A 26,243-nucleotide genomic window follows, 5' to 3' on the forward strand; every position below is an offset into this window, starting at 1 on the left:
ACTGTAAAACACTGGTATAACGAATTTAATCATGGTCGTTAGACTAATGAATAGCAGACTCCACTAAAATCATAAATTTTTGCTAACTAGTAATCTTTAGAGCTTTAGATTAGGCTGAATAAATTATTATCATACACATATGTTTTAGTTCTTTGTCAATTACGGGAGTAGGTATTGGAGGACAATGCTAAACATCAATTAAGGCAGACTAAGGATTATTTTTCTTCTAACTAAAAAATAATTATCACTGTGTCATGTTAAAAGTAAATATATGTTTAGTTTGTTATAAATATTTGTGTATGTAATAATTATTTACTTAATAAAATATTTATTATTTAAATCACATAAAGTTGGATATGTATGGTTGGTTGGAAAATATCGCATTTTATTCCTAGTGGTACTCTTTAGGCTTCATAGTCGTATATTAAACATACCTTTCCGTAGCCTGGTTTGTTAACAATTCTACAGAGGAAAATACCTATCCAATGGCGACTTTCTTATCGCGATAGAGAACGTATGCCTGTAAATTACGAGAAATTTACATTCCAAGGATTTTTGAGGGTCAATGCATTTCTTCATATTTGTTCCACCGGGTTAAAATCTCTTTTTCTGAACTAGCTGCTTGATCAAAGGAGAGTCTGCCTACATATGTACTATTCAAAATAACAATGAACTCATGCCATCAATATGTTTAATATATTACCTAATGAAATTTGTAAATTCGTTTAAGAATCAGGCAATATGTTCCTTCTCATTTTATTCTAGTTAAAAAGAGATATAGTGCTGTCTGATACGTTCGAATATGTAACCGAACATATAACAATATTACATGTATTATATACCGGAATTTATTAAATAACAGCGAACGATATTTTAACGCTTTTTTTGCATTTGCAATTTTTTTTTCAAATTGTTTTGATAAACTTCAACTCACTGCTCATTATTACTCTGATTAAAAATGACGACATTTACTTCGAACAGGAACGCGATAATGGAGGTCTACTTTTGCCAGCCAAATTCGTTAGAGAGATGAGCATTTTACAGTTAAATATTAAGTTGCTGCAGTTTTTATAGAAAATAATTTATAGTGTTCCATCTGCACTGAATGTTAGTATGCACACGGTTACTGAAGTATCCCAAAAAAAATCCCAAATGGAAAAATATATCATATATATATAGTTTATAAAGTTTATAGACAGCGAGTAGTTTTTTCAATATAAAAATAATTTAATAACATATTTTAAAATTAAAAGATTAGTAAACAATTTTTTAGGAAACTGTTAGTCTGGAGAGTATTCATAGAAAACGTAGAGATATGCATCTCTTTGAGGGATGTAGAATATCCTGTCTTATACGATTGGGTAATGGGTCGAATGAAAGTACCAGACATTGCTTTAAAATAACACAATTTTTTAAAGCAGATATTAAAATTAAGGAATACTTATTATTTCAATTTGCGTATTTAGATGAGACATTTCAGAATATTCAGAGGATATTTCAGAATCTTCTATACTCAATCGAGTACGTTGAAGAAGATATTGTCAAAAGATCGAGTCGTTTACAAATGTTAGATTGATTAGAAATTAACTTAGAACTATTAACTAGAATTAGCTTAGCTATTCATGAAATTTTCTGAGTATGGAATTATGATACAATGCTGACAATTTCCAAGATAGTGTGATAAGAGTGGAAACAATTAAAGATGAGAAGAGGTGAAATCTTATTGAACAGTGTGAAATATTTATGTACACAGACATGTGTGTAATTGTTCAGTAATATACATGTGCATTTAGTTAAAATGGGAAAAGAGAGAATAGATAGTGATTAAATACAGTGAGATTAGAGAGATTAGATACAGTGATTAAATCTAGTTTTATCAAAAAAGACGTATACAGGTAGTAACAGAATAAGCTAAGGGGAAATACAGTGATATCAAAATGACTACAAGGAAACATTGTACCGATGGAAACAAGAACTAAACGTAAAAAGTAAATATATTCTCCAATGTAATGTAAGTAAAATGCATTACTTAAATATACAATTCTTAATTAGGATTGGCTTCCAGGGGATACCACTACATAAAATTACGCGCCTAAAAGTTTGACTCATATATGGAAAAGCGTTCAATGTAAATATAATAAAACATAAACCTAACCTTCAAACTATTATAACTATATAATTAGAAATTGTAGTTTTAAGTCATTCGATAATATATACCTAAGATGTACTATAATGTTAAAATAAATTATTTTTGTTAACAGTACTTTTAGTTAATTATTTTGTTAAATTAGAATTTTGTTGTATGTCAAAGCCAAAATGAACTAAAACACAGAGTTGATGCGACAACATTGCGACATGTTGATGTCATCAATTCAAATGACGTAAGTTCACTGTTTTATTGAACCGCCTATATCTAATATATTATATATTATTGAGTCGCAACAACATTTAGCGCGTATAACAGTGTAACTCGTTCTTATCTGGTGATATTAAAATACCCTGAATAATTATATGAATAATTGTGAAAATGGCATATTAATAATTAATTAATGTACATATATAAAAAACTAATTAACTATAGACCAATATCCATGTTTGTTACGTTTGCGAAATAACGTTTGAATGAATACAATTTAAAAAAAATCGTACAAAACCTCTCTCAGTGTACTAATCAGCGAAAAGGCCAGGTTGTTGTGCCAATTTTAAATACGTCAGTCGTTAAAAGGCCCTTTGCGCCTCTCTCGAACACAATTTCACGGGTTTTTTTCCCCCGAACCTTTGTTATCTTTCGTCCGTTTGTTTCTCTGTATGCGTGTACGTCTATCCCGTAACAATACAGCCAGCTCGAAACAAAAGGTGAAAGCGGATAGAAAAATAAACGCGAAGGAAAACATGTTATTTCGTGTTAGATTCGTCTGGGTACTGACGTATATATAGCTATCGTTCAGTGTCGAGGCCTACGCGGAGATATACAAAGAGCTCGAGCAACGTGAACCGATGTACATTCGTCAGTTATAGTTCTAAAGGCATTGAGACATGCTAAGGTATATATATATATATATATATATATATATATATATATATATATATATATATATATATATATATATATAGAGAGAGAGAGAGAGAGAGTGAGAGAGATAGTTTTGCGGGCTCTCATCTATGTTGGTTGCTTATATAGTTAAACTCACGTCATCAATGTATAACGTATGTCATATTGTAGTTTGCAAATTCATTTTACTATAAGACAGTATTTTCCTTCTCATTTAATTCTACTTAAAAGAGATAAAATGCTGTCTGATACGTATGAATATGTAACCTAATCGTAAGTATTGATACTATTAAATATATTTTTATTGCAACTATTTTTATTGTATTGCAGCTTCACTGAATATTAATATAAGGAATATATCTAAAATCTTTCAAATTAAAGGAAAACCATATAATTTCGGATTCACGGAAAAGAAAGTATCTACATATCTTGATGTTAACTCTTCTTAAGATTAAATTTATGGAGTTTATGGAAAATGGTGAGTAGTTTTTCAATATAAACATAATTTAATAAAATTATTTCAGAGGAAAGTGTTCGTTAGGAAAGTATCTACAAAAAAATTAGAAATATGCAGCTCTTTGAGGGGTATCATCACTTCGAACACTTAGAGGAAATATAGGATTTAGTTAGGATATAGTATAAAGGTAACCCACGAAAAAGTCCAATGCAATTTCCACATTGCTTTTAAAAGAATATAAATTTTAAAAGCATATAATAAAATTAAGCGAGATTTGTTATTTCAATATGTGTACAGACAAAGGTATTTCAAAATGGAGCATTAAGCCACCCTTGGCAAGACGTCAATAAAAAGAGTTAGTAAATGTTAGAATAACAATTAATTAGGTTTTGTAAATCATAATTTTTTAACAATTCATTACAGATATATTATTTTTCATACTAGAAACAGGATTTTACCCAAAAGATCCCAACAAGTGGTCGACAAATGCTGTAATTAAGGGTTGGCTTGCCAAACATAAATTAAAGGTTACTTTTTATTTATCGAACTGAAAAAGATATACAGTAGATCAGCTGGCTGAATCATATGGTCACAGTTTCCAATCAAATTGAATTGTTATTGGATGTGGCAAGGAATTTCTACAGTAGATATGTAAATCGAGAAAGATATACTGACAAGAACTGTTTAGATACGTGGAAGGGTTTATATATAATAACACCCTTTGGTTTGAATGAACTTCATCAGACACACAGAAGAGGAAATGGATAAATAGTGGAATCTTGAGCAAGTATCAGATAGATTGGAAAATAACAGCTTAGTTGTTGACTTGAATATTGACTGAGTGAATGACACTGTCTGGATGTGGGATTATGATTTAATGCTGTCAAAACTAAGACTAGGGATGAGAGTGGATACTGTAGGTGAGTATAATAATGCATAGCTTTACAAAATCGTATTGTGGAGCGAAGAAGATTTATGTGCATAGATTTGTATGTAATTGTTCAGAATATACATGAGCATTTGGTTAAAATGTACGAGGACAACATTAATATTAAATGTTTTGACGATATGACAAATTTATTGATTAAAGACTGCAATGATTAAATCTAATTTCATCAAGAAACATGTAGCAGAAGGAACTAGGGAGAAATACAGTGATACCAGAATTTTTTGACACGAAAATATAGCAACGAAGGAAACCTGCCATCTTGAGATCTTAGCTTTACTCTGCTTACTTTTCGTTACACAAGCTGCATTGCTTGTTAGCTAGATATCATTGATCAAACAGATAGATAGATAGATATTGTTGATGAAAATACAGCACTCAATATTTGACGATATATCATCTTCTTATTAATCGACTTAGCGAAAATGTTGCCTCCCTTGATGAAAAGGCCTGGACCTGGGGCGTGAAATTTGGCACGGTTAAAGGTTATATCGATGAAGAATTTTTAAGCTTGAAATTTTTGTAATATGCGTTACAAATAAAAAAATGTCAATATAAAATACGTTTAATTAAACTCCAAGTAGAAATAGCCGCCAAATCGCTGATATAAAATGTATAAACTAATATTTTAGACTCTGGCTGATGCGCTGCCAGCTCCAACTATTATTCAGTAGATTATTCGCGGTTTTTGTTGTACATAAATCAACTAGGAACGTCTAATTTTTAAAATCAAAATTTGGCAACGTTATGCCGTAAAATGGCGACTGGAAGGCAAATCCCTAAATTTTGCATGTTATTACATGATATTAGAACTGAAAGTAGCTGTGTTAAAACATTATTAAACGAAATTATTTAATTTTAGCAGTAGATATTTTGTCTTATTTTCGGTTATTTCCGTATTGTTAGAACTACTAAAGCATTTACGAAAGCTTTTATAACGGAAGTCAATGTTAAGCTGCGAAAGAGAATGTGTAATGATCAGAAAACTGGGAAACTTGATGACTGAATACACAAACTAAATAGATCAGTCTGGGTTTGAAGTGCATCAGAATATTGTCATATACATAATTGAAGCGTTATGGGAATTATAGGACAGAACGAGGAGTTTAACATTATTGAAGCAGTTAACAGATGTGTAATTACTCTACAAATTTATTCTCTGAAGCCTTGCAGGTATTTTAGAAGCAAATGGTGACTCAACGACATTAATATTATGTATTATTTTATTCATCTCCTGAATTTTACTTGGTTAACTATTTAAATCGTTTTTTCAAATAGTAAGATAGTTATAAAAATGGCTGACTAGTTAATTTGAAGATAGAAGAAGCAGAAGGAGGAGCTGCACCATTTGGACTAATAGCTATGAAAATATGTTTTATTTATACTTTGTTTATATAAAGTACAAAATAAGTTGGCGCTAAGTGGAGGCGATTTCAAATAAGCTAGAACTTTTTTAGTTCTTTTTAATAAAATATTCTAGTATTGAATAAGTAATGTAGCGCGATTAATACGATATAAACGTTTGATCCAAAATAAAGTGTCGTCTGTCATCGTCGACGCCCTATATTGCATCTCAAACGAACTAATTCAACACGATGTCCCTCTGGAACCCATAATAAATGTTATGCAAAGTGCCTATGTAAAGTGCGAATGCGCTCACCAAACAATTAATCTGCGATGTCAGAGAAGTGCGTAGACTTAACTGGCAAAATAGTAGGTAGATGAAATTGGGCGGGTTAACTTTAAAACAGTTAGAAAAGAAAGCTTTACAAGAAATGCTAGGCAAATAAATCTTTATATTTGCACAGATAACCGTATAACTAAAGTATTGTTCAATCACAAATATTGTCAAATTACATACTTAATACTAGAAACAGCTGTTCCTTGTTTTTCATAATATTTTTTGGTTTAATCGGTCTGAGAAACATTAATGCGTGCCGTGCAGACAAAATCTGAGACGTTGTGTTCCCAACAAAGAAAACATTTAGCCGGACAGCTGACAGTTCAACAAAACAAAAATAGTTCAGGGTTAAAACGGGAATACTACATGAAAGAACAACGCATTTTCACTGTTAAACTTAATAGTAATGAATGCTACAGCAGGTCATGCAATACAACAATACAGCTTGTAATTTCCGTTATATATTATTATATAAAAATATAAATGGAATAATTATTTAAATTATTTTTGATTATTTAAATAATTATTATTAAATATTTACAATTATTTAAATATTGCAAACTGTTAGTTAAAGGTTAGTTCAAAAAATTAGGTGGTTGTTCTTTGACAAACATTTCATTTACATTTATTACATCAAAGTTTGTATTATTGTTAGAAAGTGTTACAAAATATTGATTATTATTTATTAGCTAAGTACTAAAGAGATTTATGTAAAGGGTTAATTCAAAGAAAATATATATGTTATGATTATATATATCCAAATAACCCCAGTTTGATATTTTAATTTAGAATTTTTGTAAACTTAAGTAATTTAACGTCTTCTTTATACAATATTGTATTTTATTAATCTATATTTAAATTTAAAAGTCAGCTTCTTTTAGTTGGAATTGTAGTCATGGGAATATGTGATAGTTTAAGCATGTCACATATCGATTTTTCGTGATGATTGGACTTTTACATTTTTGATTTTCGAACTCGTCAAAATAAATAGTCATGTGGTCTTTTGGATCAACAATGTTTCCTATGAATTTCTAACAATACCGGATTAATATTCGCAATAGTATTCAAGTAGATGGTTTCCTTAAATTAAAGACGATATGTTTAATTTTCTGAAATTGATATGCGGTTTGTTGGGTACTAGGAAAGCTCTGAATGTTTTGGAGTTAAAAGTTTTTCCTCAGTTAAGGTTCACCAAAATGAACATCACGTTATATTCGCCATACCTAAAGAGTAGTTTGCTGATAATTGTTCTATAAATACAGTTATTGTTATTTTTAACTAACCAAAGAAGCGGATTAGTAGCATGTTTTAAAACTGAATCTGAAGAATATTTTGGTATACATTAGTTGAGTACAGTAGTTTTTTAGTGGTATTAATTTGGTTTGCATCACTGTTGCGGTACTTTCCTTTCAAAGACGTGAATAGAAACCAGAATTAACAATTATCTTCAACAATAAACATTTTAGTTAATCAGTTAAGCAGAACATATCACACTTTTTCGTTCTTAATGCCCCACAAATGAAGTGATCTTGACTGATATTAGTCGACAGATAGTTATAACAATATGTTTCACAGTTAAGTAAATATTATTATTACTTAAATGTATGTATGTATATTCTTATTATAGTTTATTTTAAGATTAAAATATTAAAAAAGAAAACGAGCACAAAGACGTAATTAATGTTTAGAACAAGTACACTGAGGTTCCAAACTCTATTCACAATGACCTATTTGCTAGGTAGGTGGTTAACAATTAAATCATGATGTTTTAAAATATGCTTGAAATAAAAAGATTCACATTAGTTATCCTATATCTTTATTATTGGTATTGTGTAAGCTTTGTTTTATGAAGATAATTTGAAAATTGATGAGATTACAAAGTGGTTTTTAATTATAGTATTTTGTTAGTAATACCATTTCGAAAGACATTTTAATACCTGCCTGAAGAGCTATGTTTAGTTTTAAACCGTGATTTACATGGACAAATGAAACATTACATTAATGGGGATATCTAAATAGATAAGATGACTAGCGGCAGAAGGCTGACTGGAAACGTGGTTTTGACAATATTTGTGCCACAATCGCTTTACTGAAGAATATTTGTGGCAAACCTATAATTTTACATTTTGGATATGTCGAATGACCTTTAAGTTCGTGAAATATAGACCTGTTGACTGGCGATATTTAAAATAGTAATCAAGATATTGTATACCTGTGTGTTAAAGGGTATAGAAGACATGGATGGCAGCATTTGAAACAATCGAAAATTAGATCTCGAGATTACATACAACTTATACTTAGGCTGAATAATGTGTTTTATACACATTTGTATTTCCATTACCATTTCCATTAGTCACATTATTATTTCCCTACATTTATAATTGTTTTTAAAGTACTAGAAATAAATGAAAAGCCGAATATAAAAACGTTAGCAATTGTAATTATAACAATGACTTAGTTCAGAATTAAGGGGAAGGTGATAGAAAATGGTTTCAAATTGTAACTGATGTGTTTGAGTTCAACGTTGAAATAAAGAACAATTTTTCTTAGGAGAAGCGCTGCTAAGCGACTTTATAAAATGATTAAACTTAACCGCTTGTTGCAAATCTGTGAGAACTACATGAAAAATTCTATAGGGAAAGACCCGTTCTATCAAATGTATTTATCGTATATTGTTGAGCCTGTCAGACCAGTCTGAGTGCCGCAGGATTTCGAATATTATTTATTAAATCTCACCTTACACATCATTATGTGCACAACAATTATTGTTTCCATTCTGATAGTATTTTTTCTAATTTTCCAATTTGTGCAAGCAGAAAAGAAGCTGTTGATATAAGGGTTTACTCACCGCTCTTGACCCTTTCTGCTTGGTCGTCTCTTACTAGCTGCAATCTTACTAGACTTCAGTTATTTATCGTCTATTATTGCTTTGACATCAGGATATGAAGTTCATGAAATGTAAACTGTTAGCAGAGTTGCTAAATACTGTTATTGCTCATAATTGTAGAGCTGCACGAAAAACTCTTTCCAAGTGTTGGGTACAACAGCCGATATTCAGGTTTTGATGCAGCAACATCCAAATCGACGATTAGATAATTCGGGTAAGCTTTTTTTATTTTTAGTTTTTGCTTAACATTTCTATTTAATTTTCGGTATTTCTTGAGATTGATTAGTTTTGCCCGTTTACATTCTTCTACCAACTGTAAAAATTCGTCAGATATCCAGAATGCTTAGTGTGAGGAACCCAGGCGCAAGTGGGCAATCTCTATGGTTTAGGTGTTATAGTGCCTGAAATGTGTTTGTTGTTTCGATTTGGAACTGCTTCTGATGTTTTCGATTCCGCAAGTAGTGTCAGTCGCGAATGATTGTGTACGACTTATCACAATTTGCCTGTTGAGGACAGATAGGGTGAGGCAAAAGTACAGCTACCATTTAGCTCAGTTTTGCTTGTGTTGTGTAGACATCCAAATATTATTATGGATATATATACGCCACAAGAACGAGCAGAAATAGTGATAATATTTATTGAAAATAATCGTTCCACTATTGCCATTCAGCGGAGATTACATCAATTGTAGCGGGACTTTTGCGAACGAAATCGGGAATTAATAATTAGGGCTTAATATGATCCAGCATCAGTGATTTTATTAATAGTGCATTATTACAATTTTATTACTATTTAATAAGGCAAATCAAAAAAATTGTAAACCATTGCTATTAATTTCTGCATCCTGAAATGTTTCCGAATGAGAGAAGCTGCTGGAATATAATTAAATATATCTTAAAGTTCGACTTAGAAGTAAATTCTAGAATGGTAGGTATTTAAACATAATATCATAGTGATCTGATTTAGGTGTGAAAGAAATGACAGTAAAATCCGTTTTTTTATCAATCATGAAGCGGATGCCTGCTGTTCGCTGGTTACCACCGGAATAAAATAAGCATCATCGGTGGTTGGTAAGTTAACGAACATTATTTTGGATTCATTCAAGTGTAGCTCGGTCTGCAACTGCCATTTTACATTTTATTAGTTTTAAAACATCAACAAATTCAGATTTTTTTTGACAATGATAGTTGAACTCTAACAGAAAGATGTGCATACTTTTCCCATAGCTAGCAATTGACAACATTTTGAATCATATCCCGCTTCAAAATATATAATTATTATTCTTAAAATGCACATATTAGACAATCTTAACACATAATTGACAATAAATATAGAGACAATCATTTTCATTTTTTTTATCTAACAGGTTAATTGAAAATTCCCCGGCCTAATACATAGATGGCGCTACTAGAATTAAATCCATACGTTTTTCAGTTAGCCATAACCCTCGAAAGATGCGTGTATAAATTTGACAGCTGTCGGATTATTAGTTTGTGAATTATCGCATTTTGACTGAGGCAAATTTTGTTATTGTGAAAAAAATTTATAAAAAGTAATTTCGGGTTTTGATAAAATATGGTATTTTTAGGGAAAAAATACAGTTGAAGCAAAAAGTTCCGGACACTGCCCCAGGAAAATCAGGGGATGGTATGTTAAGTTTAGACGTGGTAAAATGAGCATCGAAGACGGCGAACACAGTGGACGCCCAAAAGTGGTTGTTACCGACGAAAACATTTAAAAAATCTACAAAATGGTTTTGAATGACCATAAATTGAAATTGAATGAAATAGAAAACACTCTAAAGATATGAACTGAACGTGTACATCATATCATTCATGAATATTTGGGTATGACAAAGTTCTGTGCAAAGTGGGTGCCGCGCGAGCTCACTTTTGACCAAAAACAAAGACGAGTTGATGATTCGGAGCAGTGTTTGAAGATGATTAAGCGTAATAGACCCGAGTTTTTCATCGATATATGACAATGGATGAAACATCGCTCCATCATTTCACTTCGAAGCCCAATCGACAGCCATCCGAGTGGAATGCACATGATGGACCCGCTCCAAAGCGTGGGAAAACACAACAGTCGGCTGGCGAGGTTAATGGAATAATTTTTATTGACCACCTTGAAAAAGGAAGGGCTGTCAACAGCGACTATTACATAACGTTATCGGGTCGTTTAAAGGAAGAAATCGCCGAAAACGGCCGCATTTGAAGAAAAAGGAAGTGCTGCTTCACCAAGACAATGCACCGATCAAGTCAGTAAAAACAATGGCAGAAATCCATGAATTAGGCTTCGAATTGCTTCCTCATCCACCGTATTCTCCAGATTTGCCCTCAGCGATTATTTCCTGTTCTCAGATGTGTTTTACTATGGTAGGTCGGGGACTTTTCAATTGACCTAATATGCTTGCCTCGATTTCTTGTAGTTCATTAGAGAATTACAACTGGCCATAGCATAGACAAAGCATTCAAGTTAAAACATTCATGTCAAGTAAAAGAGACCCTCATCTTCCGCTAATCGCTTGGATTATCTACCATCAGAAAGTACACGATGAATAATTGATTATTTTAACATTTTCCCGTTCACTTTCACAGTAATGCCCATAAAGTCGATATAAATAATTAATATAAATAAAGGTAAACTTCCGAAAGAGCGCGCTTATTTAATTTTAAATCCTCCTTTCTGTTTTATTAAAACCGAAGCGGTGCTGTTACGCCAATCGGCCCGCTCGAAGACAACCGCCGCGAAATGAAAATCTCAACCTCTAAATCCGGAAAAATCCACCCCCCGAAAATCGCGTTGTTTCTTTACAGCCCGGTTCCGTTTACATCCGAAAATCTTTAAGGGTTAAATCTCGACGTTTCGAGGAAATTACTTTTTATCGGAGCTCGTTTTAAAAGGTCGGGTTTGGTCATTAGAGAATACGCTCTTAGCGAACCTGTTGAGTCTCGTGTCTCTTGTTGGAACAGAATACACCGGCGACAGCAGTCTATTTTTCACTGCTCGTTTTATATGTCTGAATTGTACAATGATATCACATGTTGCTGTACCCGGTCGTACATGCAGAAGACCAACATAATATCTGTAACACGAATTAATACATCGTGTCGATATAACGATGTTGAGTTTGAGGATGGCCTCAATTACAGGGATATACAAAATAATATGAACACCACGAAATTTGGTAAATCTTATTACATGCCAGCAACACTGCTTCCATGTAAGTAATGTGACGCGTATGTTTGGCTAAGTTTACGTGCTAGGCCCTGTAGGTTACAACAAGCTATGGCTGAAATGTGTAACCTCTCAGACGGAAGGGATCAAATCTTTGGTGCTCCGTGATAAAAACAGAATTGTTTAGCGTTTCACTGCAGCAACGGCCTTCATAGTAATGGCAGCATATTGTGTATATATGGTAAAAAGTTATCGGCTGTCAGAAAAAAAATATTTGAATATAATTTTGGTCAAACAACATAAAACTACCGCGGAAAAAGTAATAACAGAACTTTTTCGATAAAAACAGTAAGGCGGAAGCTTCAAAAAGCTAACATTCATGAGGTGACTGCGATTGCTAAACCCTTTAAAACGGAGGCTTAAGCTTCGAAAGAACTGGTACAACGATCTTAAAACGTGGACCCTTGATGTATGGAAGAATATAATATGATCAGATTTTTGATTATTTTTTACATTGTTTCCTAGAAATGGTCGAGTTATATACGTAACTCCAAAAGAAACCTATGAGCTGAACCGCCAGTTTCTGACTGTGAAGCAGGAGGGTAGGTCCGTCATAATTTGGGTGATAATATCGTGGTATTTAGTTAGTATTAATAAGAGTATCAAGCTGGCCGGATTGTTGCAAATTAATATCTGGACATTCACAATGACAAAGTTCTTAGTATGCTGCCAATTACCGCCATATACAAAGGAAATAATGCGACCATACATACAGACCAATAGGTCCAGTCTAGATTTGAGGAGCTTCAAAATATCATCAGACATCCTCATTGGCTTGTACAATCGCCAGTTATCAACATGGTGTGGAGTAGGTTTCCTTCCATCTTCAATATACTGAAATAATTGGCGGATATTTTGATATCAAAATGGGAAAACATACAAATGGAAACTGTTCAGACACTCTATGAATCTATTCCGCGAAGAAATGCAGATAGTTTAAAAGCAATTAGTGACTCAACACGTTGTTAATATATTATTTATCATATTATTTTGTCGACACCCTATTTGTAGTTATTCAGCACTTCCGAAGTATGTATCATCCATATTTTGATATACCGCCCTAAACTAATAATATTTATTAGGGGTTGTTCAATAAGTTTGTGGAGTGTAAGATGCTTATCAATATGGTGTTAATATATATTCTGACCACTTTTTCACCTGCAAACTTCAAATGCATTTATTGAAAAAATATTTATTTATACAATATATACAACATATTTCTTTTTTCATCTTTCTGACAACATGACGATGTTGTGTCAAATGAACGATTTTGGTTTGGCAGCGATTCAATTATCGATCCATTTTAGCACTTTTTCAGAAATTCGAAATTCTGTGTCAGCCAAGTGATGCTGTATCGATTAGAGCAAATGCTAATTCAGAAGGATCAGTGCATCTGGTGAGTGCATACGGTGCGGTAATACTTTTTATTCGAACTGCAACAGGGTATACAGTTTTTGCAACCTGTTGTTGGATTTTACTTGTGTTTCACACCATTGCTGAACTTTATGCAAGAATATGTCATCTTATTTGTTCAATTGATCTCAGTGGACATCTGCAGTAACAGTTTCATTTGGTTTTAGCAGATCACAATACCTTATTGATCCATCTATACACACAGCAAGATTTTATGACCACGTATATTCCGTTTCGGTGTTGATGTGGATGGCTTTGGAGTATTAACACAAGGCTTTTTGCTGTTGGGATTCTCGTAAAAGATCAATTCTTCATCACCAGTCACAAAACGCAAGAGATAATTCTTTTTTTTAAGAAACAATGAAGTCACTATGTTGAAACATTTCTAAATAGCATTTTCAATGACAAATCGTGTGGTAGCTATTTTTTCCCCTTTTAGATCTTTCTCATCAGATGTAAACATCTGTAAACAGTTGGTTTATGAATTAATAAATTGTCTGAGTTTCTTTGAGAATTTTAACTAGGTTATAGACTAGTGCCTATATATTCTGAATACTTTGATATAATTAAGATAATGCTAAATGGAAAATTGTTATTTTATGTAAAGGAATGTAAAAATGATGGAACTTGGCAGTTGGGTTAGATTGTTTAATTAAACTATGTTCTACGATGTTCTGTTATTTTTCCTATATTTTTTAACTATGTATTATTGTCGTATTGACAATAATTAACGTCGTTAATTTTGCATGATGTTGATGTACATTTAGTGTTAATTATTTATTTTATGGATTATTATTTGGAACAAATGCCAGTAATTCAGAGCTAAAAGATCTATTTTTTATAAGCGCTATTAAAGCGTTTTTGATATTTCATGTTTCTTAACAAGATACTCACAAGATGTTTCAAGATGACGTGTCAGAACGTTTGTATCAGTAAAAAAATTGGGACCAAACTTTTTCTAAAAAACGCTATGCCAATTCATATCAAAATGGTGTTTATAAATTTAAAAACCATCAAAATAGTTGTGGAATTTTTTTAATATTATCTACTATATTAAACTGAATTTTGCGGCTAATATCTATCCAGCAATTAGCAAAAGCTGACTGTATCGTGTTATGGATGCACTGTTGTTTTTTATATGTGTCCTTCAACATATATATGTAGTAAGACACGTAGTAACTTGTTTCATGTTATTGTCCTAGCTGCCGGATGCTAGTATCGCTAGTATCGCTTACAGAGGCCTGTATTATATTTTGGTTTTCAAAAGTAATTATTTTCATACGATTTTTTTTGCCAAAATAATTTGTACTTTGATAGAATAATGAGTGTTTTCCTATAATGCTGCGTACAGACTGGACCAACGAAAGCCAACGAATGAATTTGTTGGGATATTTTTAGTTGTGTTCGGACGGTTGGACGACCGTCTGTACGCATTCACTTGCGATCCGTAGAGTGTCGGTAACATCCAACAAAATGAATTGAATCGACGAATGTGGTGTGGACGGTACGTATATAAACTATAATCGCCTCCGCCGCTGAAAAATACGGATTCACGTCCAGCGAACGTTTGCTCCTAATAACAAAGGCAATATGTACGTTTGATCGAAGGCCAACGAATGTGTCGGTATCCAACGCCGAATCTCATTTGTTGCCCTTCCTTGACCTGGTATGTATGCAGTATTAGTGTATTAGATTTTAGATTTAGTCATTTAAAACCACTGATTACTTTTTGTATAGGTTAGTTTCTACTATAGCAAGGAATATTTTTTTCACTTGTGTTGAAAAAACCTTCAAAAGCTCCTCCCAGAAAAATAAGGCATTGAGGTCCCAGATCTAAAAGTAAACTATTTACGCATATATGCCTGAGAAGGAGGCCATTAGATAATGATATATAAAGAAATTAATACGACTGAAGGCTACAAAGAGCAGTGCCATTAAAAATGAAGCTAAAAAGAAAGACAAAGGGAAGCGCAAGGGGAATAATAAGAGTTTGGATAAAGGAAAAGGAAAGGAAAGGAAGAAATATTTGAAGAAAAATGGTTGCAATGTCAGGGAACATCTGTCTCATGTAGAGCATAAATAATGGTCACAACTACGTAAGTTACATGTGAAGACTCTAATTAAATTGTACCAAAGATCTCGTAAAAATGTTTATTTTAATTTTTATCACAGATGAATGGAAATTTTTTCTTAAGTTCTTTTAGATTTAATCCGTCTTTTCCTTTTTAAATACCTATTGCTCATATTCAGAATTTATTTATATAAGTAATTTTAGATTAAAGATATCTAGGTTAAAATAAGAATTAATATCATTCAAATTCTGTTTTTTTTAGTAAGTAAACTAATTATATGATTAAGATAATTGAGTTGGCCATATTTTTTTACTGATTATAAACCACAGACTGAACTTATGAGGCTATGATGCTAAAGAGCATTAATTAGCCACAAAACAGTTATTTACTTACATTAAAAATTGATATAAAATATGTATTGCTATTGATGTATGTATTACTATTGACCTCAATTATTGTCATAACTGCCTCTGTTATGTGACCGGTAGGTAAAAAATTGGTATTAATATAATTATATTCTATAATATTACAAGCATTAGTTCTTCCATATAAAATATATATTGATGATGAATTCAAACTTAAATTGGCACAACGGTACTTAGTCTATTATACTTTTCATCACCAATTATAATATGGAGCATAAAATACTTTTTGTTGACCTGAATATATTTATGCAAGTATCCGATACACGTAATTATTTTTCTGTTAAAAACACTTACCTCTTCTGATACAATCCAATAAGCTATAACCCGAGCAAATATTCGCCGTGTAACATCGTTCTAATGGCATTTTCCTTACGGCAAATTTGAGAATATCATTCTCGTCATTGGAACCGTTCTCTTCGTTAGATACAGAAGGGATTAGTTGTTGACATTCTTCGATTTTAGCTTGTATTTCATCAGCTGAAACAAATAACCGTTATTAATATTATTCGTTTTGTGAACATAACACGACTATGTTTATATATACTTAATACGTGTTATTTAAATAAAGAGTTATTAATCGGATGTAGCAGAAAGTGTAATATAGCTACCGTACTTTGTTACCAGTTTAAATATCTTTTTAATAAACATGAAATAATATCATATAAAACTCAAATATTAATTAATGCTCCCTGAATGTTGATTGAATGAATATTTTGCCACTTTTCTGTTAAAATTATATATACTGTACTGTAAAACCTCTGAAATTTCTAGGCGAAGGATTAAACCAAATAATATATTCAGACAGTTATAGCGTTTCGTCTATCTTGTCTAGATTTAACAGCGTCACAGCGAGGTTTGATGACATTGAAATATCAGGAACAAACAAATTCTGATATTAGCATTCTTTTAAGTACTTATACATAAAGTTCCATAAAGTACCAATTGTCGATGGAGTTTTGAAAGTAATGAAGCAACATATGATGAAAATCAAATTCGGAAATCTAAATTTTCAAGACGCAATAAACTAAGATCCAGTAAACGAATGAGCTATAGCATGATTTCAGTGAATAAGTATTACCAAAGATATGTAGATTTAAAGACATTTAACAGGTCAATTAAAAATTCCCTGACCTGACACATAGATGGCGCTACTTGAATTAAATCCATATGTTTTTTTTTAGTTAGCCCCAACCCTCAAGAGATGCGTGTATAAATTTGACTGCTGTCGGATCATTAGTTTGTAAATTATAGCATTTTGAGTGAAGCAACTTTTGCTATTGTGAAAAAAATGGATAAAAGGGAATTACGCCTGTTGATATAATATTGCTCTTTGAAGGGAAAAAATACAGTTAAAGCAAAAACTTGGCTTGATACCGAGTTTCCGGACACTGCCCCAAGAAAATCAACCATCAAGGATTGGTATGCTATGTTTAGACGTGGTGAAATGAGCACCGAAGACGGTGAACGCAGTGGAAGCCTAAAAGAGGTTGTTACTGACGAAAACATTTTAAAAATCCACAAAATGATTTTGAATGACCGTAAATTGAAACTGACCGCGTGAGCCCAGTTTTGACCAAAAACAACGACGAGTTGATGACTCGGAGCAGTGTTGATGAAGCGTAATAAACCCGAGTTTTTGCGTCGATATGTGACAAAGGATGAAACATGGCTTCATTAATTCACTCCGAAGTCCAGTCGACAGTCACCTGAGTGGACTCCACACGACGAACCCGCTACAAAGCGTGGGAAAACGCAACAGTCGGCTGGCAAGGTTATGGCGTCTGTATTTTGGGATGCGCATGGAATAATTTTCATTGACTACCTTGAAAAAGGAAGGACCATCACCAGCAACTATTACATAGCGTTATTGGACCAGATCTGGCCCCCAGCGAGTATGTCCTATTCTAAGATCCCAAAAGAATATTCGTCCAATGAAGAGGTGATCGCCGAAACTGAGGCCTATTTTGAAGCAAATGATAAATCGTACTATAAAAATGCTATCGACAAGTTGGAGGGTCGCTATAATCAGTGTATCACCCTTGAAGGGAATTATGTTGAATAAAAAAAAATTAATTTTGCCAAAAAATATGTGTTTTACTATGGTAGGCCGGGGACTTTTCAATTGACGCCTTATCAGGAAAATCAAACATTACTTGACAACCTTGACAGCTAATGATATCGATGAGTATCAAGTTATGTAATGTTAATGTTTGTATATGTTTGGTTAATTTGTTTTAATTTTTACTACTCTATTCCGCTTACTATCTCTAGAAAAAATAACAGTATGATCAACAAATGTTAAATACGTAAATGAATACGTACCAATCAAAACATAGTAGCAATATAGAACATTAAAAAAAGATCAAACGTAATATCAACAACATAGATCTTCTATTAGAAATAGTGCGAAATAATTGTTGGAGACTATTTTGTAAATTCGATGATATAATTCCACGAAATATAGTAAATTATTGTTATATTTCATAGTTGTCCAATAAGTTTTTTATTCGATGATAAAAATTAGGTTTGTTGTTTTAGACTTATTATCAGCTGGTCTACTCATAAAGATATATTAAATTTGTTGTAGAGGATATTTTAAAATCTCCTTGTTACCAACTCCGGGTTATCTGGACTGGATCTACTACTTAACATAGTCTTCGAATAGGCATTAACGACTAGCGAGTAACCAACTTGGGGATTATCATCAGAAGACACCCGGTCTTATCCATCTTGGCCACTAGTGCGACTGGAATCATTTTCCTTCTGGGATCTTGAATTCATGCCTAATGGACAATCACGTTTATAAACAATCGCAAACATACATATAAAACCACGACCCAACAGGATTTCAGATCGCGACTATCGTAACAGCAGGAGGATCGTCTTGTCGCCTTCACCAAGCCAGTATACATTTTATTCATGGAATACCTCCCAACTAGTACGAAACCTAATTTATAGAAAAAATCTCATTTTTCATCAAGACAATGCACTCTCCAACATAACTCAACTTCCTGGCATATATATATCTGAAAAACAACACCTCTTGAGAAATTGGAGTGTCGAGTTTTACCTAAAAATGAAACTACTCTTTATTCCGTTCATTCATCGGAATCTGTGACTTTAAATAGGAAACTCAACATCTGCTGGATACGGTGAGTTAGTTAAGTGTGTTACAAAATCTCGTTGTCAATTTTCTCATAATATAAATAATGTTTATTTGCTTTTAAATACTTGAACAAATTCAATTAATCAATGACAGCTGTTCTTCGTGATAATTTTGTTTATTTTGCCCTTATAATTTCTTACAATTAACTTCTTTCGCATCGCTGGGGGCTTTCGGTTAACTGTGCCAAAATAAATATTCTTAAAATGCCAGAAGCAATACTCAGATGTTTTTGTTGGTGGAATATGTTTACTGTAAGCTTCCAACAGCATTCCCTAACTTTCAACGGCACTCTTGTTGTTGTTTACTTTTAAGTAAAATGATGTATAACATAAAGGAAAATAAAATTACATCCTTCTCAATATTTTGTTCCAGTCCTAGTGTAACACGCAACAAAGATTTTTTTATTAAATATACAGCGATAAAATAAGAAAACAATATTATTAAAGAAAAATTCATATTTTCTGAAGTATTACATTTAATAGTTTAAATAAAAATATAATATGGATCAACTATGCTTAAAGAATAATTTTTCATATCATGGTTTGGTCAAGTGTCAAATTTGGTACGGTTAAAGCTTATACGTTTGGTGCTTATACTATACCATTTTGCTGTAATATTCTCTTCAAATAAGTAAGTTCCGATGAAACTAAATACGTTCAAATCAAGCAGTCATGTATAACCGTCAGATCGATGACACTTAATATATAAATACATATTTTAGGCTCTATTTTCATTGGACCTGGCCTACCTTTTGTCCGCTGTCACCTACAAATCTAATACAGTAGAATATCAGCTGTTTCTGTTGTATGTATATCGACGATTTATTACAATTTTAAGATGTGATATAAATTTGGCAGAGCTGTACTGAAAAATGATGTCAGAGCAATTTGAAATAGGAAGACAAGTCATTACGTTTTTTATTTCAAACGATATTATAAGGTAAGAGTAAGATAATAAGATATTGTTAAATGATTTTGATTAATTTTAAGCCATTGACAACTAAGTATCCGATACGCCAACAACAACAGCGCATTGTTGGAACTATTAGACAATCTTGTTAGTTATGATTTAACGATTAAGAAAAGCATGCTCATATAAAGCTATATTTTACATTATTTATAGGGCATCAAATTAATGTGTCCGTTTTACCGAAACGTATATTTAGCTGTGAAAGAACATCTGTGCTCTATTTAAACGGCAGTTAGATTTTCACAAGAATTTTTCTCAAGTACATATAATAAACATCAAGCAATCCATTTTTGGTTTTTGAGAATATTAATTAATTTTATATCTGCACTCAGAACAGCTAAGAAAAAAATTTCTTGGCTAATAACTGTTACTAATTGATATGGTTCTGGAACCATAGCATATCATTATATTTGAAGTAAGTGTAACATTTACTATATATATATAAAATTGTATGTAAATGGATATCGTAAGAAAGACATTAATTCTTGCATCAAGAGTTAAAATTAATTTTTTAGTTTCTCATTTGTTGGTGAGTTTTTGGTCCTCATGTGAGGCATAAGGCAAAGTAGAAAGCGGTATATTAGCGAAAGCCATAGAAAATAAATATCTGCTATCAGTAATAATGATATTCCAGAATATTACATAAAATGATACATACATAATACATGAATATTACATAAAATATTTATAGATAATATTAATACATAAATTGATTAAAGGAAATATGTAGATAAAGTGAAACTAACTACATAATTTGACTAAAATGAACACGTGGGACTACTAAACAGAAGGAAATAGGAATTACTAACAATAATAAATATTTTAAACCGGTGATAAATATTGAGATGTCTAAATTCTTTTAAATATCAGAACTGAAAATTAAAAATTAATTATAATAAAATAAGCTTCATTGTTAAAATTTGTGTATCTAGAATGAAACACTGATATTATGAAATGGAACATTGTGCGATTTATGTTAAGGCACTAAGACAGAATATCAAACTATAATTGAATAACAATATGATTGGGTAGGAATAATATATTTTTTAAGATTTATTGCAGATATATCATTTTTCTTATTGTAAACAGGACTGTTTTTAGTGTTTTTGTTTCACAAATTGGTAATAATAATTTAGTATAATAAGATACATTGATTTATAGTTGTTAATTACATGGTTTAGGCCCCCAGAGGATACAGATTTTTTGTTTTCCTATTTTATTTAAGTCAGTATATTATTATATGCCACAATAAAAATAAATCAAAGGTCTAATTTGATGCGACAACATTGGGACGTGTTGTCGTCGTACTTTTTTAACCGACAAAAAAAGGAAGAGGTTCTACGTTCGACTGTATTTATACATATTTTTATGTATGTTCCCCGATTTCTCCGTCAATTATGGACCGATTTTCAAAATTATTTTTTTATTCGAAATAACAATGTTTCGGGGTAATTCAATTGGAACCAATTTATTAAAATAATCAGATATTTGTGTATAATTTGTTAATTATGTTATTGCTGAACTAATGTGACGGAAGACCGGAAGTCGTTCATTGCAAGTGCCGATAAGTTTCCTTTTAGAGCACTAACCCTATCGTATGAGAAGCCGTAGAAAAATTGTGTAGTGACATCCTCATATGCTCATAAGGGTTCGGCATCGACATCAAATTGATCAGTTGGTGGTAGTAGAGTAATATTATAAATAGATAAATAGGTTTAGGTAGGTATTAAGCTAAATTGTTTGTATATAGTAGAATATAAAATACGTGTACTACATAGGTGAACGCCTTTTGTTTATTTTTATTTAGTTATTACAACTATTATTATGTACATATTATGTTTAAAACATTTTTTTGTTTTAAAAATATAAGTTTGATTATTTCGTACTCTTTAGTGAGTTACTTATTTATTTTTTGAAGTCGGTTCTATTTTCTTGAAAATGCAGTATTGGCTATTGCCTATTCAATGGATATAGTTATGTTTAGGTACGTAGCGATATCCGACTATTAAATATGTTTATTTTTATAAAATAATCGCTTTTTCGTCGATTTATTTAATATCTAAATTTAAATCCGTCTATTAGCAAAACATCTAGAAGCGCCCAAAAATGATATAGATTTTAGAATTTGGGCTGTACGACGTATTTTAATTTAAGTGTGCTCACATTTATTTACGCCTGAACTGTAGCAAACACCAGACCGTTTAATATGCTTTCAATCTCAGTATAGCTGTTAGATTTACCTGTAACAATTCCGGGTGCAAATCATCGACGATGTGGATGAACTAATCACGGATCGTGTAGAATTTCCAGTAAAATGTGCCAGAATGTCAGAGCGGGAAAATTGATTTCGACGCAGTCTGGATGTAATTTCCCGATCTAGCTGGCTCGGGAGATTTATGGTAAGCGTTAGATGCATACTAGACACGTTATAGAACGCGTCGTTTAGGAGAATGCGAGAAAAGTACCATAAATTTATCAAAAGAGGTCAAAAATTTTCGCGTCGAAACTGAAATATTAACTTCAAATGTAATGAAAAATGTTTTTGTATAATGGATGCAGATAAACGTGCACTAAAAAAAATGTTAGGTTTCTAAATGTTACGGTTACATATTGGTTGAGTTTTCCAGTATATATTTTTAAATAGAACAAAGAATAATTATTCTAACTCGTTAACCCTCGGGTGATTTACAAATATCTAGACACTGTCCTTCATTTCATCTAAAAATATATTTTTTCTACTCCATGAAGGGAAAAAAATCACTAGAGTTTGGTTAAGGATTCACTTGTTCGGCGTGTTAGTTCTTGCCTTGAGATATTAAGCCCCTTTATTGAAACTCATTTTTCTAATTTACATATTATCATACATGGATTCGATAACGTGAAAATCAAGTGAGAAATAATGATATGCAAATTCAGCGCTTTGTTACTTTCCTTATTAACAATTCCTGAAGAAATATACTTAGTCTGAATCGTACTAAATCGACAGTAGACAATAAATTATGTGCTATCAAATACCGGCTTCGTTGGCGCAGTGGTTAAGGCGACATAACAATTCTCCTACTGTTGCGATGTCGCGGGTTCGAATCTTGCTGGGGCTTGAATGTACATGAAGTATGGATGTTTGTGATTGTAATTATAAATGTATTCATACGAAAAATCCGACAAGGAATAACCATCCCAGTCACGCCAGTGACGAAACTGTTACAGTAACCAACGTGTACACAACAATGCCAACTACACTTTCAAGCTATTATACTATAAACATTCAAATTAGTATGATAAATAAGTTAAGAAAATTTAAAACAATTGCAGATAAAAGGACAAATTTATAACTTACTAGGAGCGCTATTACTACCCGATACAGATAATAAATTCCTACAATTTTATAAGCAATTTTGGACGCTCGTATTGACCAGCGTTGTGCAACTAGGCAACTAGACAACAAGGAAGCAAACCATTGTCTAAGAAATAAAAAAGTTTCTTCAGCACAACAACGATTTAGATATAATATAGTTGAATTAGATGCCATCTGATTGTCATAATATCTTTATCAGGCATGAAAGGCAGCTGGTATACAATACAAGTTGGTATTGATATTATCGGCAAAAATTTGCAAAATACATATAGGTGGCACGAAGTTCACTGGGTTATCTAGTAACTTATAAACGATAAACTTATAAAATCATTCACTATAGTATATACAGAATTCTGGGAACTAACTGGAATATAAACTTCAATATCTTTAATTAAGGATTAACATTTTCATTATAGTTGAAATCTCAAGTTAACCTGATTAAAGCTGAGTGAGCTAGGATATAAAACGATTTTAAAAATATGAACGGTAAGGGGCTTGCTTTTGTCCAGGAGCATCAAAAATCTTCTCATGTATTGACAGATTCGTTATTTTGCTTTCCTTTTCTTAATATATACATTAACCTTAACATTTTTTATTTGTGGACATTATTTTTGATTATACATTATACATTATTTTTTATTTATAAACATTATTTATTTATGAGAAAGGACTTGGCTCTGTAGATAAGATTTTCGCCCTCCGCTAGTTTATGGAGTATTTTCTGGTTGTATTTTTCGCTGATTTTCCTTCTGATTTCGACTGTGTTCACTAGTCCTCAGTTCGGCCAGCTTTGGAAGACACCTAACGCTATTATATGTGCGCTATTTCGAAATTATTTCTTAAATTCATTTGGGTCCGAATTGGTCTTAACCAAGGAGATGTCGATGTAGTGCTTCTCGATATCGTGTATTATGGATAAATTATTTAAAAAGGGACTGGAGTAAACTGACGCTCAATATAATACTATAAACTATTTGGCCAATTTTATGTTCATTAATGATATCATAGATATTGCGATAATTGATGATATTCAGGTTTCGAGCATTATTTAGGATATAGCATTGCAGTGCCATATGGATTCAAAATTAGTCAAGAAATAATCAAAATATTGGCAACCAACGGATAATTATGATTATAAATATTAACGGAATCGAGGTAGAGTAAGCTCAAGCTCTTGGGATTAGTAATGTCGGAGAAGAAAGTGACATCTACGGCTGAAATAATAAACTGAGTCTGTAAAGCTGTAGAAGCTTCTGCCTTTTGCTTCTCTAAAATGGTATGTGTAGGATAGAAGAAAATTACAATCAAGAATATAGGCTTTTCTGACGCTTATTTTATCGCTATTTCTATATGGATCTAACATTTCCACACTGTTATTGATCATTGATTTGGCATATTGATTGTTAACAAAAAGCCACTTGATTAATATGGGTTATAATCAGTATATCAGCTGAGGAACAAAACGAAAGGTGAATTAATTCCTCAAAGGCTTCTCGCTCTGCATAAATCGACTCTTTGAGTGGGGGAAGCACCGAGAGGCTCCATAAAAGATATAGATCAATTGTCCAGGGTCAAAGTAGATCATTAACAGTGGCGTGATTTAGTAAAAACTATTCAAAGTTGAAGTATATTAAATTTTAGCCCATTTCAGTATATTAGTTTTAGAAGAAAATATAAGTCCCCGAAAACTATTGTTTCATAAAATATAGTTCTCAGATATAATTTTTGAATAATTTGTGTACTATTTGGCCAAAAAAAAAAGCATGAAACTATCCTCAATTAGGGATCCTTTTCAGGTAGCAATTCGTCGAAAAACAGACTTCATTCCTCAGACTCCTCCATCCTATATTCATTTAATGTGTACGTTAACGTAGAACATAATTTAAATATAGAAATATTCACTGTGTGATATAGCGCTTAATATCTTTTATTATACTTAAATGAAACGTAGGCGATCAAATATAAATGGGATTATCTTGTGCACTGTAAAATCGCATATATATTACTAATCAGTTCGATAGCACTGTTTAATTTGATAGTACTTTAATATATTTATATGCTCTGACAATAACTTTAGTATTTCATTGTAAATTCTAACTTTAATAATCGTTATTATATAGTATAAATATTAGAATCAGTTAAATTAGAATCAGAAAATTCACAAATTTAAAATAATATAGATGTAACCAGTATCCTGGAGACAAGTAATCTGAAATTCATTTAACTTCAGTTTAATTGAGGAAATCTTAAACCGTTCAAAACATTTTGAATATTTGTGAAAACTGAAGCAAGACTCTGTTAACGCAAATAACAATAGAACGTGGAACTGAACATCGGTTATATATAGTTTTCAAGAACAATGTTTTGGTATATTTGAATTGTATCTTAGTTCATTCTTCTTGCTTTAGCATCTCGTTATAAAGCCAGTTTTCGGTGCGAATGCTCTACAAAGGCCGCATCCATGTTGTATACTGAGAAATATACGTAATTAAAAATATGGGGATATCTATTATATATTAGGTATTAGTTTGAAGCCTATTTTTAAAATTAGTGTAAAAAAAGCAATTTTGGTTTTATAAT

At 31.9% G+C, this 26,243-nt stretch overlaps 1 protein-coding gene across 1 annotated transcript in view; it reads right to left on the bottom strand.

The window, feature by feature from the left end:
• LOC143195329 (uncharacterized) overlaps positions 1-26,243 on the bottom strand; it is a 42,725-nt gene that overhangs the window by 9,543 nt on the left and 6,939 nt on the right. Inside the window, exon 2 of the mRNA XM_076402373.1 lies at positions 16,468-16,650. Within this exon, the coding sequence (XP_076258488.1) occupies positions 16,468-16,650 (183 nt within the window). The remainder of the gene's footprint in view (positions 1-16,467; positions 16,651-26,243) is intronic.

Source organism: Rhynchophorus ferrugineus, unplaced genomic scaffold, assembly GCF_030347505.1.
Source record: "Rhynchophorus ferrugineus isolate W39M unplaced genomic scaffold, kcgeb_rfMv2 rfM4, whole genome shotgun sequence".
Classification (NCBI taxonomy): Eukaryota; Metazoa; Arthropoda; class Insecta; order Coleoptera; family Curculionidae; genus Rhynchophorus; species Rhynchophorus ferrugineus.